Source organism: Chiloscyllium punctatum, chromosome 19 (assembly GCF_047496795.1).
Source record: "Chiloscyllium punctatum isolate Juve2018m chromosome 19, sChiPun1.3, whole genome shotgun sequence".
Classification (NCBI taxonomy): Eukaryota; Metazoa; Chordata; class Chondrichthyes; order Orectolobiformes; family Hemiscylliidae; genus Chiloscyllium; species Chiloscyllium punctatum.
The window spans coordinates 89,300,436-89,313,990 of record NC_092757.1 but is presented as its reverse complement, the minus strand read 5'-3'; the positions used below and the strand labels follow the sequence as shown (position 1 = coordinate 89,313,990).

Here is a 13,555-nt window from a genome sequence, read left to right as displayed (position 1 = left end):
AGCCCACATAACACTTAAAATATATATGGTGCATCAAAACATAGGAATGGTTTGGTATTTGAAATATGCAGCTTTTTGACTTCATTAATTGGATACTCCTGTGCTCAAAATTCAAGAAACAGATTCCAACATGATTCCCTCAGTCAAAAACTAGCTTCAGCAGAAGTTACCTGATTTGGCTTACTCTTCCATTGTACATAAATGTAGTAAACTACCTTAACTAGTCCAATAACGAACAAATTTCAGAGGTCACTTTAATCTCTCATACTCTCATTCACTATTTCTGCCAAGAATTGATTCAAACTTCAAGCACTTTAGAGTATTAAGACAATAAGACAGAATACCTTTTTAAGAAGATCTCTGGCTTCCTGTGTGAGGTAGGGTGGCAAATTGAGTTTACATTTCAGGATCTTGTCAATTGTCTTCTTCCTGTTCTCTCCAGTGAATGGTGGCTAAGTAAAAATGAAGAAACATACATCAACTCAAAATAATTTAAAGAGGTTTTGTTTTAAAATTAAATGTGAAAAGATCAAGCATTTCCAACCAATAATTAACTGACAAACTTCAGATAAAAGCTTGAAATATAAAGGCGAAAATTATTCAGTTGTGTATTATTGCCTCTCATGTGGTCAAAGTTAGTTTATTTTCCCCACTATGTTTCATCATCATGTTCCATCTGAATTGCCGGAACGAATGGAAAAGCAAAGAATGTCCAGGTCAACCCTATTTTTCAGGAAATTAAAGAGCCATTCAGGTGCATTAGATAATTAAATCACTCAGATTCACATCCTTCACTCTCCAAGCACCTCACCCCCCAGTGTACATGTACTAAATATTCATTCAACTTTTGCACGCACTTGGAAATGATTTCAAAAGACAATTGCAGAAGGCTAAAAAAATAAAGTCAACTCCCATGAAATTTTCTTAAAGTTTTACAAACACTTCATGGTGCTATTACAAAGAAACAGCTTGACTGCAAACAAAAAGGATTCTCACAATCCAAAGGATTTAACTTAGACTTTCAGAATTCTTAGCAGGAAAGTCAACCAGGCATTTTAAAGTTGACTGCAGCAATATTTTGATTAGCCAGTACACTTCCACAAGAGACACAATCTTAGGATTGAGGATGGAACCTAGAATAAAAGCCTAGGTACACCTTCATTTCTTATGGTACAACTTCTTAAAAAGGAGGCAATGTCAGTTAATCATTGGTGATGTAAATTGTTTTTTGAATTACAAGTAACAACCAAAGGATGGCGCGTTAGCCCTCTCAACTGAGCTCCAACATTGGAAATCTGAGATTTGAGCCAATTAATGACATGGGTTATTTGAAGCCTTAGTTTCACTGTGCCACTCACTCCCCACCAGCTTCCCCATCATCAACTACAGCATATTGAAGATAACTTGCGCTTAATTATCTAAGCTTTTACAAATGAGGCTTTGTAGAAAAACATTTCTAAAACCAAAATTTCCCAATATATTACAGCCTCCTGGACAGTCAAAAAAAATGTATTCTTACATCAATTTAGAACATAGAACATAACAGTACAGCACAGGCCCTTGATGTTGCGCCGACCTGTGGAACCAATCTGAAACCTGTCTATGCTACGCTACTCCATTTTTCATCCATACGTTTATCCAATGACTAGTTAAATGCCCTTAAAGTTGGCAATTCTACGACTGTTGCAGACAGGGCTTTCCATGCCCCTACCCCTGAGTAAAGAAACTACCTCTGACATCTGTCCTATATCTATTACGCCTCAATTTAAAGCTATGTCTCCTCATGCTAGCCATCACTATCAGAGGGAAAAGGCTCTCACCTGTTCACCCTATCTAACCCTCTGATTATCTTGCAATTTTTTGCTGCCTTCCAAAATGGAATGAAGCACTTAACATGTGAAAGGTTCAAAGGCATGCAATTTTAAACTGTGCACCTACTGCTCCAGTCAGCATGTCGTACATTAGGGCTCCTAAACTCCACCAGTCCACAGCCCGATTGTGTCCACTTCTCATTAAAATTTCAGGTGCCCTATTAGAAAAGGAATGAGATCCCATTATCTTCAGATCCGTTCCAAATGCCGTAGCATTACATTAAAATAGGGGAGAGGGAGGCAAATCTTGATAAATTTTTCTATTAGAAGGATGTGAAGTGCACTCCCACAAAACAGGACTTTCACTTGACAAATTTCAATTTGATTTGGAGTTCCTTCTAAAGGGCTTCCCCAATGTGATAGAAGGTGATGCAATGCAGTAGATATTACAGCTTCATTCAAGTGTCATAGTCATTTATGGGGCAAATCATTGTGTCAAATGAGGTGACCATGGAGTGGTGGTGGCCTTGCCAACATGGATGTTGCAGCACATCACCCTTAAAGAATTGCACCAAATTGAAGTCACATTCAAAGGAACAGCAGCTATTTTACACTTAGCAATAAGACAAATGATACATTAATGCATTCCTGACAGCGTTAGTTGAGAGAAGGATGTCAAAAAAAATCAATATAAGTGGCATACACAGCAGTTTAAGGTTTCTGGCAGTTGAAAAAGTGGTTGAATTGTAAGAGTTTCATAAGACATTAACTTTGAAAAGACAGGATGGCATTGGAATGCCAATGAGCCTAAGTAGTGAAAGCTTTCCTGCAAATCAATGAAAATGTTTCAATTCTGAACCCTACAATTTGGAACAGCAAACAAGTAACCAATCCCTCTGACTCTTGCACAGATTTATTGAAGTAAAATACGAAAACATAGGTAGTATGTGAAAACACAATGTTTACAGTGTATAACCCTAACTAAAGCACATGAAAAAAAATAGTAAAGTAGGACAAGTTTAAAGTACTAAATAAAATTAAATTGATCCACTTAGCTTAGGTTCTTTATACTCAAATGGCAGATATGATTATGAGGAATAAAGGGTTCAATTTCCCAAAATTAAATTCAATGCTCTCTGATGTCTCTATAATTCCATGCAATTCTACTTTTTAAAAGGACTCACATGTACTCAATTGTGCCACAAAAGGTGTGGGTCACTGCACCATCATGAATAGATTCTTTACATAGTCCAAAATCTGTCAGTTTTACGTGCCCTGAAACAAAAAGCAAAATACAAGCTGATCACTGGGCTTGCAAAAGAAGGCATCAGGGATTACAAAACAACAATCTGGCCACACGGTTCAAACAATTCAAAAAATACTATGTGCACAGTTAATGTTAGTTAAGTTGCAAATGATGAGGTAAAAACAATGACTGCAGACGCTGGAAACCAGATACTGGATTAGTGGTGCTGGAAGAGCACAGCAGTTCAGGCAGCATCCAAGTAGCTTCGAAATAGACGTTTCGGGCAAAAGCCCTTCATCAGGAATATGAAGGGCTTTTGCCCGAAATGTCGATTTCGAAGCTACTTGGATGATGCCTGAACTGCTGTGCTTTTCCAGCACCACTAATCCAGAAGTTGCAAATGATGTTTAATTCCAGGCTTTAAAATGTCATTGGCCAATAAGCAAGGTCATCTAAAGCTAGATGGAATGGAATAATTTCAGAAAGAATGGAATAATTTCATGTCAGTATTTGGCCATTTCTCTTCGAAGTACAGACTGTCTTGTTGGATTACAATTACACAAAGCCAAGAATGCACCCAAATGACCGTTATTACCATTCTACTCACGAGTTTAGAAAAATGAGGGACATTTCATTGAACGTTTAGCACCACTAAGGAGCTTAACAAGGTAAATGCTGACAAGATGTTCCCATTCATGAGAGAATCTAGGAGCAAAGGGCATAGTCTCAGAATAATAGGGTATGCATTTAAAATTGAGATGGGGAGGATTTTGTTCTTGTCGAGGATTGACTTGAATTCCTTATCACAGACAGCTTTGGGGACAGAGTCCTTGTCTATACTTAAGGCAGAGATTGAGTTTCCTATTGATCAGGAAAACACAGGAAAATGGATGAGGGGCATATTAGAACAGGCATGATCATACAGAATGGTACAGTAGGCTTGAGGGGCCAAATGGCCTACTCCTGTTCAGATTTTTTAAATTCTTATTCACATATCTGGCAAATGTCTCCTCACAAACACTGCAATGGAATTCAATCATGCTCTTATCTGATATGCAAAAACCCCACAATTTCCGCTAAGAGTCACTGTTATCAAAGAGAAGGAGAACCACTGGCAGGTCATTTCCTGTGACTAAGTGCAGCACTTTACCACACATCAAATAACTTAGAATAGAAAATGAATCAGAACAGTGCTTAGCACCATGCCAATTTGTGCCATTAGGTTAGATCACTATGTTCAATTTCATTTTTAAACTAAATTCTTCTTGGGTTTTTGATTAGTTTTGTCAACTGCCAACAGAAGCTCTCACCCGAAACCTATGCCCTCTAGTTCTGGACACCCCCCCCCCCCCCCCCCCCCACCAACCAGAGAAAAGACCTTGTTTATTTACCCTATCCATGCCCCTCGCGATTTTATAAACCTCTAATAAGGTCACCCCTCAGTATATAGTTAAGACATATTGCAAAGTCTTGAAATTCATGAAAACTTCATTACTTTATTTGTATAACACAACGAGGCATATTAAACTTGATCATGTTAAGTCAGGGGACAAAATCAAAATTGAATTTTGGAGATGGGATTACATTAGCTGGTTTCAGGCTCAAATTAGAAGTCAGCATGTTAATGATTTCTGACATGACATCAGATACATGACATCTGACAAAGACATTTAGTACATTTTATCACACTATCAGAGATCTACAGCTGTTTAACTCCAAATGAACCACTACATCTAATCTTTATGCTGCTGTGTCATTTTTTGCTTCTTGATCCAACTCTTTCATCAACTTTAGCTTTCTTTTAGAAGTTCATCTTCTACCCTGCCTTGCCTTGTTTCTTTTTATCCTCAGTTAGGCTACGCAGCATACATATTGCAAGGTCAACTTAACAATACATCCTTTCAAGCTACACATGGTGACTGAAGAGAAGAGGAGGTCCTAGTTTTTGATGAGACAATTGTGGGAAGGATCCAGCCAAAGTTACAACTGTGAGGGGCCTTTTGGGTTGTAGGTGGCTGGACAGATTCAACCCAGCACCACTGGGTCTGGTAAGCCATCCTGAGTGCATTTAAAGACACAAATCAACTGCTACCAAGGCAAGAAAACCAAGGTAAATAAATTAGTGATGTTACCTTGGAGCTGCAACCCATGGGAGCTGGGAGGATTGAAAAGTGAGCAAAATTTAGCTAAATGGGAAACTTAACTTCAACTTAATGATTCAACCGTTCTGCCATCACAGAAGATGCATACAATATTAAAATCACAGAAGTTTACAATAATTAAGTTGCTTGGGCCATCCTTGTAAAGATGTAGAATTTTAGTTTAAAATAGATTAGCAGCTGTTTACTTTGTTTTCTGTTATGCTTATGTGCTTACAATGCTTGGATAGCAATGAGAATCTTGCAAAAATGAGAATGGTGGACATTGTCGAAATGGACTTCAACAAGATGTTCTACATGGTAGATTCCACATGGTAGACTTGTTTGCAAGGTTAGATAACATGGAATTCAGGGAGAGCTAGCCATTTGGATAAGAAATTGGCTTGAAGGTAGAAGAGAGGATGGTGGTGGAGGGTTGTTTTTCCAGACTGGGGTATGCCACAAGTTTCAGTGCTTGGTCGAGTGTTATTGTCATTTATAACAATGACTTGGATGAAAATATAGTAGGAACAGTTTTGCAGATGACACCAAAATTGGTGGACAGAGAAGGAGGTTATCTAAAATTACAAAGAGATCTGGGTCAAGGAGTGCTAGACGAAGTTTAATTTAGACAAAAGTGAGGTGTTGCATTTCGATAAGGCAAATCAGGGCAGGACTTATACACGTAATGGTAGGGGTCCTTGGGAGTGTTGCCGAACAAAGAGACTTTGGGGTGTAAGTTCATAATTCTTTGAAGGTGGAGTCACAGGTATACAGGGTAGTGAAGGCAGCATTTGATACACTTGCCTTTATTGGTCAGTGTATTGATCAAGGAGTTGTGATGTCACAATTCAGCTGTACAGGACATTGGCATAACCAATGAATATTGCGTTCAATTCTGGTCTGTCTGCTATAGAAAAGATATTGTTAAACTTGAATGAATGTTGCCAGGGTTGGAGGTTTGAGCCATGAGGAGAAGCTGAATAAGCTGGATATTTTCTCCAGAGATTCAGAGGCTATGGCTGACCTTATAGAGATTTATAAAATCAGAAGGGCACCAACAAGGTGAGCAGTCAAAGTCTTTTCCCCAGCGTAGGGAAGTCCAAACCTAGAGGTCATAGGTTTCAGGTGAGAGGAGAAAGACATAAAAAGGGACCTAAGGGACACCATTTTCATGCAGAAGATGGTCTGTGTATGGAATGAGCTGCCAGTAGTAATTGATGCTGGTACAATGAATAGGAAGGATATGGGCCAAATGCTGGCAAATGGGACTAGCTTAATTTAGGATATCTGATTGGCATAGACAAGTTGGACCAAAGGGTCTGTTTCTGTGCTGTACAATTTTAGGACTCCATTAAAAAGCCCAATGTCACTATGAAAATAGATTGTGTAAGTAAATACATACAAAAAGACAAGACCATAAGACGACTATTTGGCCATCAAGTTTGCTCTGCCATTCAATGAGATCATGCCTGATCTGATAATCCTCAACTTCACTTTCCTACCATATCTCCATAATATTTGACTGCCTTTCTGATTCAGGAAGAGAGGAATGTGCTTTCCTTAGACACCCCTCCTCCCAGCTATCCCAGATTGGGGTAAATTGAGGTCTGTCACCACCCCCCTCCAAAACCCAGCAGGCAGGTCACCCAGATTTCACAGCCTGAAAGCTAGCCACTTTTCTGTCAGGAAAATAGGTAATGGGGCTGATAGCAATATGAGGCCTTTAAGAGATGTTTCTCAACCATTTAAGAATCTTAACAGCTGGCAAGTTGAGAAGACCGCCTATCAACCTTCCTGTTCAGTATTTAATTGTTTAGGTGACAAGGAGGTAGTGAATATCTCTCTCGTGCCAACTCATCCAAATGTGTCCTCCTTGCCTCCTCCAAAGGAAGGCAATATTGCACCCTGAAAAGCAAACCATTTTATTCATTTTGCGGGAGGCTGAACATCTTTTTGGCTTGATGGCAGCATCGTGTAGAGTGACAACTCATGCTGTTACCACATAGTGCCAGCACAAAACACCTAGCTTAAATTTTCTTTTTGTCCCTCAGATATTATAAATTGTTGTTCCCTTTGAAATTTAGTGTTCTTGCAATTCTGCCCTGATGTGTATAAGACAAAAAACTTTGATATGTTTGTTTTACAGTAACCTAGATGCAGCATCCATGAACACTGGGAGGTAGAGATGTTCGTTCAATGAGCAAACGTTAACACTAAATATGATCTCATGACATGTTGTCATTTTATAACAAATACTGCATTATAGCCAGTGTCAAAAACTAGCGTATTCAAATACCATAACGCCAAGTGTTGAATGAATAGCAAAAAAAATGTCACCTTTATTGGGTAATCAGTGCCAGAGCTGAGCTGTACTCCACCAGTATCCTACAAACTTTTAAGATCAGACTTTCATACAAACTTTCCTGAAAGTAGCAAGTACTGATCTTCATAACAAAACAGTCCTTCACAGTTCACTTCTTACATGACACACAACGTTGCAAACAGAGCACATGCACCAAGAGCAGTACATCAGAGGTACAGTTCAGAAAATTCAAGGTGGATTTTTGCAATCAGCCTAGTTGGCATATCCTACACACCTGCCACCATATCAAAGGCTATGCTGCTGTACATATTTAAGTAAAAGCAGCAGAGCTCCATGCCTATGTACACATACACTTATAACTTGCAATCAGCACTCTAATTTAAGCCATTTAAAACAAGATATATGTAGCAGGGTCCCCCAGTTAAAGATATTCTTATAAACCCTACCAAAAAAAAACAGGCACTGTACTGGTGGCAGGTGTGAAGTAAAATCAATTCCTGGAAAAACCCTCATTTATACTAGACTCTACTACAGATTTAAATTCATTTTTGGTACTCTTGCATTGAGAATAAAGGAAGACCAGAAATCAGTTATTTCTTAACTCTGTAGTTATGCATTCACTCTATTTCATAAAATACAACCTTAATGGAAATTGGCAGAGTCCAGAATTAATACATCAAAGAAAATGACAAACTGTGCATTCTTGGTGTTAGTACGGAAAGAATGAGGTCAAAGTCTTTACACTACCACAGGACTTCACTACCCAGATAGACGAGCAGTTAACCGACCTGCATGAAAGACATTACTGACCTCAATTTACAAGATCTGTTTGTGATTTTTAAAAATTATATGCAACTGAGACCGTACAGGCAATCTCAGAAATACATTTGCATCCTGCTCATTATATACGCATTGCTGTTAGAACATCAGCATACAAACATTTTCAATTAAATCCACTAGAACCATGAGAAAAATTCAGCTGTACTTCTGGAGAAAGCAATTAGCAGTTAAATAGTAGAGATGATTGGAGGACTCTTGTGGCACAGTAGTAGTGCCCCTAGCTTTGAGCCAGGAAATCCAGCTTCAAGTCTCATCTGCTCAAGAGGTGCATCAGAATTTTTCTGAATTGACTGGAGATGAATGGAAGGGCTCTTGGGGTACAGGGGTAGTGTTCCTATTTTTCAGACAAAAGGCCTAGGTTCAAGTCCCATCTGCACCAAAGGTGTGTAAAAAATACTCTAAGCAGGTTGATAAAATATCTAGAGAAGATTGAAGATTCTCAGCAATAATCTGCCCAGACTTAGTTCATTCTAACTGGACAGCAGTAGCTTCAATGTCTTGGTAATTGGTTGCAATTGAAGGGATTATATACAACTGCCTGGTTTCCATTCCTGATTCTTATTCAGTGACTGAAATCATAGAATCATAGAGATGTACAGCATGGAAACAGACCCTTCGGTCCAACCTGTCCATGCCAACCAGATATCCCAACCCAATTTAGTCCCACCTGCCAGCACCCAGCCCATATCCCTCCAAACCCTTCCTATTCATATACCCATGCAAATGCCTCTTAAATGTTGCAATTGTATCAGCCTCCAACACATCCTCTGGCAGCTCACTCCATACACGTACCACCTTCTGCATGAAAACTTTGTCCCTTAGGTCGCTTTCATATCTTTCCCCTCTCAAACTAAACCTATGCCCTATAGTTCTGGACTCCCTGACCCCAGGGAAAAGACTTTGTCTATTTATCCTATCCATGCCCCTCAATTTTGTAAACCTCTATAAGGTCACCCCTCAGCCTCCGACACTCCAGGGGAAACAGCCCCAACCTGTTCAGCCTCTCCCTATAGCTCAAATCCTCCAACCCTGGCAACATCCTTGTAAAACTTTTCTGAACCCTTTCAAGTTTCACAACATCTTTCCGATAGGAAGGGGACCAGAATTGCACACAATATTCCAAGATTGACCTAACCAATGTCCTGAACAACCGCAACATGACCTCCCAACTCCTGTACTCAGTACTCTGACCAATAAAGGAAAGCATACCAAACGCCTTCTTCACTATCCTATCCACCTGCGACTCCACTTTCAAGGAGCTATGAACCTGCACTCCAAGGTCTATTTGAAATGACGACTAAGGATAGGGTAAGGTCGTGAAACAATGCATCAGCCTTTTGATGCCCAGCAAATTCTGTAGGAATTCATTAATTGAGACACTACACAGGCAAAATACAAGAACAGCAACTTATGCAACAATATTCAAGACAATTATAAATTTTGCCCTGTCCAAATAAGATTAATGACATAATTCACATGGCAGGTACAGAGTTTCAAATTTAGCAGATATTCCATTCTTCAATATTTATGATGCATTTCTTCTTAGACTGATTAAGAGAGCAAAAATGTATCTAACCAGAGAAAATATATTTTATAGGAATGTGTAGAACTTTGGAAATTAAAATATTGTGACTTTAAACAGAACTATTAAAATATTCTGGAATTAGTTTATAATGCATGCAGTTGAGAAAGAATCAAAGTAAGTTGTGCTTTAAATCAACTTCAAAAACACTTGCTGCATTGCTCAGCTCATTGGAATTAAACGTCAAAGTTTCTATTTACCTTGACGATTGAGCATGATGTTTTCTGGCTTCAAGTCTCGGTAGATAATACCCTTCTGATGTAAGTGCCCCAAAGCCATTGATATTTCCGCTAAATAAAAACTTGATTTGAGGGGGGATAAAAGAAAGATATTAATATTTTTAACAGTTTACCTTAAAGGAAACAATTTTGGCAGGAGGAAAGCTACTGCTTTCTTTGAAAATGGCATACCAGTAATCATACCTTTAACAATTAAACCTGGAAATGGAGAATATTTCCTATGTTCAAATTAACGCCATTATTTTAAATTTTGCATTGCAACAAAAGGAGTTGATTATTTACAATTCCAGTTAAACAACCAGATTTTTTCATATCTATCAAATAAAAGAGTTCACAATTTTAATGCTCTTTCCCCTAAAATTTGATTAATTGTCAACAGCAACTGGTCATGGGAGAACATTTAGAAATAAATGTTTCTGTTCTGAAGGTGGTCACTAGACCCGAAATGTTAACTCTGATTTCTCTCCACAGATGCTGCCAGAGCTGCTTCAGATTTCCAACATCTGCAGTACTTTAGAGTTTTATTTTCTAATGTAACCTGTATTCATCTCAATTAAAAATGAAACACATAACATACATTACTAAAATGATAAACAAAATATATTTGGGTACAAAAGCAATGTTATAACTCTGCCCTCCACTTTCCAAAAAGCTCATGGAGGGGTATCCTTTTAACATTTCAATAATTTGCTCACAAAAAGTAGCTCTTCCCCTTATACTGGCTATACTCAACAAATTACAGGTTTCCTTCATTTTAAAAATTAGTGGAATTGATTACTTCTTTTCCTCCTCAAAAAACCACTTGTGCCCAATGCTACTCTAAGACAAGGCCTAGTTGGAAGCGCACACAAATTGCTCAGGATGGTATTTCCCTGATAGATGAGGATAAACTGGCAAGGCCAAAATCCTGCATGTGAGACTTCTTCAGGCCATAAGGTGAGCCCTGAATTTTTGTTTTCTGCTACAGATTAGCTATTTTTTGTCTCATTATACTTGCAACAGTGTTATTTCAAAACTTCAAGTAGGAAAGAAGAAAAAACCTATGTTCTCTGATAAACAGTAATAAGTCTGGTCACGGTACATTTAGAAATAAATGTTTCTGTTCTGAAGGTGGTCACTAGATCTGAAATGTTAACTCTGATTTCTCTCCACAGATGCTGCCAGAGCTGCTTCAGATTTCCAACATCTGCAGTACTTTAGAGTTTTATTTTCTAATGTAACCTGTATTCATCAGAATTAAAAATGAAACACATAACATACGTTACTAAAATGATAAACAAAATATAAACATCATAACAATGTTACTGTTCACTAGGCAGGTTGAACTTGATCTTTGGAAAGCCCTGACATTAAAAGTTTATGGGAAACACTGTAAATGGGGACTTTTACAAATGAAAATCATTGCAGACTGCATACACAGGACACATCCTCTACTCTAGGGAGCAAGCTTTCCTTGATTTTTTTCTTCCCTTTAAAACCACAGATAAATAAAGATTTCACTCAGTGGAGAAAGAAGTGTACTGTAAGTTTTACATGGATAAATGAATTTGCAAAGGGCAAACACAGGAATAGCAGGACTTGATTATTAAAAGGGCCACTTCTGCAATTTGTGATTATTTTTCTGTTCTGCAAGTGTTCAGCAGGTTTGTTCGAGCTCTCCAGCTCCACAGTTTACTAATTCTTCAATACTAGACACAAGTGCTTTCACAATGAAGATGGCTATTGTCAAAACAAGGGAACATACACTCAAGAGAGACTGCTCAATATCTTTCAGGAACTAACTGCACCCACATTAACTAGAGTCAGAGAGATGTACAGCATGGAAACAGACCCTTCGGTCCATCCCGTCCATGCCGACCAGATATCCCAATCCAATGTAGTCTCACCTGCCAGCACCCAACCCATATCCCTCCAAACCCTTCCTATTCATATACCCATCCAAATGCCTCTTAAATGTTGCAATTGTACCAGCCTCCAACACATCCTCTGGCAGCTCATTCCATACACGTACCACCCTCTGCATAAAAAAGTTGCCCCTTAGGTCTCTTTTATATCTTTCCCCTCTCACCCGAAACCCATGCCCTCTAGTTCTGGACTCCCTGACCCCAGAGAAAAGACTTTGTCTATTTATCCTATCCATGCCCCTCATAATTTTGTAAACCTCTATAAAGTCACCCCTCAGACTCCAATGCTCCAGAAAAAAAGTCCCAGCCTGTTCAGCCTCTCCCTGTAGTTCAGATCTTCCAACCCTGGCAACATCCTTGTAAATCTTTTCTGAACCCTTTCAAGTTTCACAACATCTTTCCGATAGGAAGGAGACCAGAATTGTACGCAATATTCCAACAGTGGTCTAACCAATGTCCTGTACAGCCATAACATGACCTCCCAACTCCTGTACTCAATACTCTGACCAATAAAGGAAAGCATACCAAACGCCTTCTTCACTATCCTATCTACCTGCGAATCCACTTTCAAGGAGCTATGAACCTGCACTCCAAGGTCTCTTTGTTCAGCAACACTCCCTAGGACCTTACCATTAAGCATATAAGTCCTGCTAAGATTTGCTTTCCCAAAATGCAGCACCTCGCATTTATCTGAACTAAACTCCATCTGCCACTTCTTAGCCCATTGGCCCATCTGGTCCAGATCCTGTTGTAATCGGAGGTAACCCTCTTCGCTGTCCACTTCACCTCGAATTTTGGTGTCATCTGCAAACTTACTAACAGTACCTCTTATGCTCGCATCCAAATCATTTATGTAAATGACAAAAAATAGAGGGCCCAGCACTGATCCTTGTGGCACTCCACTAGTCACAGGCCTCCAGTCTGAAAAACAACCCTCCACCACCACCCTCTGTCTTCTACCTTTGAGCCAGTTCTGTATCCAAATGGCTAGTTCTCCCTGTATTCCATGAGATATAACCTTGCTAATCAATATCCCTTGGGGAACCTTGTTGAATGCCTTACTGAAGTCCATATAGATCACATCTACTGCTCTGCCCTCATCAATCTTCTTTGTTACTTTATCAAATAACTCAATCAAGTTTGCGAGACATGATTTCCCATGCACAAAGCCATGTTGACTATCCCAAATCAGTCCTTGCCTTTCCAAATACATATACATCCTGTCCCTCAGGATTCCCTCCAACAACGTGCCCACCACCAAGGTCAGGCTCACTGGTCTATAGTTCCCTGGCTTGTCCTTACCACCCTTCTTAAACAGTGGCACCACGTTTGCCAACCTCCAGTCTTCCGGCACCTAACCTGTGACTATTGATGATACAAATATCTCAGCAAGAGGCCCAGCAATCACTTCTCTAGCTTCCCACAGAGTTCTTGGGTACACCTGATCAGGTCCTGGGAATTTATCCACC

At 39.2% G+C, this 13,555-nt stretch overlaps 1 protein-coding gene across 2 annotated transcripts in view; it reads right to left on the bottom strand.

The window, feature by feature from the left end:
* The window catches only part of rps6kb1b (ribosomal protein S6 kinase b, polypeptide 1b), a 75,107-nt gene that overhangs the window by 30,868 nt on the left and 30,684 nt on the right, over nucleotides 1-13,555 (bottom strand). For both annotated transcript variants that reach the window (XM_072590024.1, XM_072590025.1), the window contains 4 exons: nucleotides 10,144-10,244; nucleotides 2,996-3,086; nucleotides 1,939-2,029; nucleotides 345-452 (listed from right to left, as the gene is read on the bottom strand). In XM_072590024.1, the coding sequence (XP_072446125.1) occupies nucleotides 345-452; nucleotides 1,939-2,029; nucleotides 2,996-3,086; nucleotides 10,144-10,244 (391 nt within the window). The remainder of the gene's footprint in view (nucleotides 1-344; nucleotides 453-1,938; nucleotides 2,030-2,995; nucleotides 3,087-10,143; nucleotides 10,245-13,555) is intronic.